A 3960-nucleotide genomic window follows, 5' to 3' on the forward strand; every position below is an offset into this window, starting at 1 on the left:
AGTCTCAACCCGACCCGACTGAACTCCATCCAATCGAACAGATAAACAAATAGCTTGCGTAAGAAGCTGAGTTTGGCTTTTACTATTCACATTTTGCCTTCCATTTTCCCTTCTATCGTCGTTTATTCCCTCGTCCATTCTCTTTCTCTCTCCATTAAAAATAAAAATTTTAATACTAATTTTCGTTCCACATTTCAATTTCTCCCAATAAGGGCGAAAACGGCGTTCAAATCTAGCTAGGGTTTCTCAATTTAATTTCTTAAAAATCATTTTGGAAAAAGATCCAAAATGTCGCAGCCGCAATTCGGGAAATTAATGCCTAATCTTGATCAACAAAGCACGAAATTCCTCAATTTAACGGTTCTCCGTCGCATCGACCCTTTCGTCGAAGAAATTCTCATCACCGCCGCTCATGTCGCCTTCTATGAGTTCAACATCGACCTTAGCCAATGGGTAATAGGCTAATTTCCAGTTTTTTTAAAGCCCTTTTTGTTAATTTAAACACTAAATTTTGCGTCTCTTTTGTTGTTTCTGCAGAGTCGAAAAGATGTCGAAGGATCTCTTTTTGTTGTCAAGAGGTAACTTTGAAAGCGAATTTTTTTTTTATATATTTTAAATTTCTACTTTTTCAGTTTTTTTAATCTAAGATATTTATTTCGGTTTGCAATTCAGGAATACGCAGCCTAGGTTTCAGTTTATTGTGATGAATAGACGCAATACTGGTTAGTTCAATGCGATTCTTGATCTTCTTGTATCGGTGAACTTAAATCGTGAAAATTACTTGATTTGATTTTTACAAATTGCAATTACTGCCTTTTTTGGTTTCTTGATTTATTATATAATATGTTCGATAATCGATCTTTTTTTTGCAAATTTTGGTTAGAATGATGATTAAACTAAGAAAAATAGTCTCTTAAGAAAGTTTTTATAAACAGATAATTTGGTGGAAAACCTTTTGGGAGATTTCGAGTATGAAGTTCAGGATAAATATCTACTATACCGCAATGCTTCTCAGGAAATAAATGGTATTTGGTTCTATGATGCACATGAACTCGAGGAGGTTGCGAATCTTTTTAGCAGGTACTGATAATTTTTGTCATTTCTTTTGCTTTTTATGTTTTTGGTTGCCAAATTCGGGTCATTGGTTGTTTGTTTGTGTGTGTGTGTGTGTGTGTGTGTGTTTGATGAAAAATTTATGATGTTTTTTATCACTTATTTGTGCCATTTTATGTGCTTTGACATCTTCAGGATTCTTACTGCATACTCAAAGGTGCCCCAGAAGTCAAAGGCAACATCAACAAAAGGGTAAGCATTATGGTAATATATTCCCCGCTTTTCTATTAGCATTTTGCTAAGTTATCAGTATATACATCATCGAGTTGAAATGTCTCTTGACTTTTAGTACCTTATAATTGTGATATTTCAGTTCTTCAATCAAAATTGCAATTTTCAAGCACTAGAAATTACTTCATTAGTTATATTCTGCCACTACTTAACTTATTTGATTCTCTTCTTTGACCATATCCATCACCATCCTTAAGAGATGTTAATGTTTTCTAAATTGCCTTACGTGAGTCTATTCTCGTAGTGGACTCTTCAACCCTTCGATTCTCTTCTACCAAATAGGTGCTGGATTATTGTATTTTTTTGTTATTCTCAGTGTTTGTTTTGGTTTTCTTTAGTATTTGAGTTTCTGCCCAATTTTCAAGCTTTCTTTTTTTAACTGGTAAAATTTAAACTGTGATGAGTGGTAATTATTCCAATTGTTATGTTATCATATTTGCTTGTAAGCTTCCAATCTGATCCAGGTTTCGTTCCTTTTTTGCCAATTTCCAAGTAACAATATTAATCACCAATGCAGTGGGTTTGAAGAACTGGAAGCTGTCTCAACAATGGCCATCATGGATGGTCCCTTGGAGCCATCATCATCAACTGCACCCAGTGTCGCAGATGTCCCTGATGATCCTGCCTTTGTGAATTTCTTCAGTGTATGCATTTTTCTGTTCAACTTCTGCCCACTGATTACATGCAATACATTCCAGTACATGTAGAAAATTTCATGTGACCCTATCACTATAATGTTATCTTCTCCCTTGCTTTCACTGCTAAGATATTCTGTAGTTAAGTATCGTAGGATAGCACATCAAATCTAACTGCTTAGTGAATCATGTTTATTATAAGGAGGTGATGGGTAAAAATATCATGAAGGTCCCTGTACTAGATGAGAGATTGTTTTTTGCCCCTCTACTTAGAAAAGGGAAAAATTATTCCCTATACTTTAGATCAAAGAGGAAATTGGTTCTTTCTGTTAAACATTTCATCCATTTCTACTATTAAAAACTGGCATGGCTAACAGAATAACCAAATAGTGACATGTCGTTGACATACAAAAACCAGTTTTTAATAGTAAAATGGATAGAATTTTCAACAGAAGGACCAATTTACTCTTTGATCTAATGTATAGGGACTAATTTGCTCATTTTTTGAATAGAGAAGGCAAAATGCAATCTGACTCCTAGTATAAGAGCCTCCATGGTACTTTTACCGGAGATGATGGCATCCTATCTCTTGAATTATGTTTAATATATTGTCAATTATTTTCCGTAGTCCATTCTCTGTTTCTGCATGTCTGAAGCTTATCCGCTTTATGCCCCTCTTATTTTATTAGATATCACAACTAAAAGAAAGAACAAGTCAACATGCATTAAGGGCTAAGCGGTATCATTATTAAATGGTTGATTTGATTAAATTGTTTTTGGTAGAGGTTCTGAAGTGTACACATATTGGGTATTGGTACAACATTTATTTATCAGTGCTTATATCTTGGTCCTTTTGTTACATGTTGCAGACAGCTATGACCATTGGAAATGCTTCAAAGACGTCGAATTTTGGACAACCATACCAATGTTCTGCTGCAATGCCTGCCCCTTCTAACCCACCCATTGTTGCGTCCCCTACAGTGCCAGCTTTGCATTTGCCATATCCTCTATCGTCTTCTACTCCATTGATGCCACTACTTGATACCCCTGAATCCGGAAGCAATCATACTAATCTCGTAAAGCCCTCGACGTTCTTTTTGCATCCTTCCTCTTCTTCACAGATATTGCCACCTGTCTCTACATCTTCACCGACTGCTCCTCTACTTAACCCTCCTCTGAGTCTACAACGCCCACATGGTGCTCCACTGCTTCAACCTTTTCCACCGCCTGCTCCCTCACCATCACTCACGCCTGCTCCGGTTCCCACGCACAACTATGGTTTAACTATCAGTAGAGAAAAAGTTCGAGATGCACTTTTGACTCTCATTCAGGTAAGTTTACCATCCATCAGCAATGTACCATCATTTACTCGTTTTTCCTGTGCATCTAACCAAACTTTGCATGTTTTTCAGGACAACCAATTCATCGACATGGTCCACCGAGCACTGCTAAATGCTCATAATTCTTGACCACCAAATAAAAAATGCTGGTATTATACTTTTTTTTTTGGCTATAGTTTTGTTTTTGGGGTCTATTGTTTTAGGTGGTTTTGGTTGGTCCTCCTTTAGTCACACCCTTTACTAGAAGTTAAAAACACAAAACTATCAAATTGTCTTCCTCAATGGATTTGGTTGGTGCTGGTGTTATTATTCATTATAGTATATACACATATAATATGATTCTGATTTTTACCTGGTTAGTGTAAATCAACTGTATCTATCTATATCTTATACTATCTAAGCTACTAATTGAACTGGTATCATGAGTCAATCGGTATTCAGTTGAGAAATTATTAAAATGCTTTTTATATATAAAATAAGTTATATGATTATGAGAGTATTTTTATCTTTTATATAAAATCAATAAAATGTACACATGGTGATACAACAATTTTAAATTTTAATTTTACCATTTCAATTGAAGTTTCATTTAATTTTTCTATGAACTTGTAATACATAATTTTTTACTGTTTTGTTTTTAA

At 34.9% G+C, this 3960-nt stretch overlaps 1 protein-coding gene across 1 annotated transcript; it reads left to right on the plus strand.

The window, feature by feature from the left end:
• The first annotated feature begins 77 nt into the window (after nucleotides 1–77).
• Nucleotides 78–3670, plus strand: LOC105790032 (mRNA-decapping enzyme-like protein). The gene is made up of 8 exons (XM_012617417.2): nucleotides 78–453; nucleotides 538–578; nucleotides 673–722; nucleotides 936–1080; nucleotides 1249–1305; nucleotides 1862–1988; nucleotides 2849–3310; nucleotides 3392–3670. Exons 1-8 carry the CDS (start codon nucleotides 289–291, stop codon nucleotides 3446–3448), a joined length of 1104 nt encoding a protein of 367 aa, XP_012472871.1. The 5' UTR covers nucleotides 78–288; the 3' UTR covers nucleotides 3449–3670.
• The last annotated feature ends 290 nt before the right edge of the window (nucleotides 3671–3960 follow it).

Source organism: Gossypium raimondii, chromosome 8 (genome assembly GCF_025698545.1).
Source record: "Gossypium raimondii isolate GPD5lz chromosome 8, ASM2569854v1, whole genome shotgun sequence".
In the NCBI taxonomy this organism is placed as follows: domain Eukaryota; kingdom Viridiplantae; phylum Streptophyta; class Magnoliopsida; order Malvales; family Malvaceae; genus Gossypium; species Gossypium raimondii.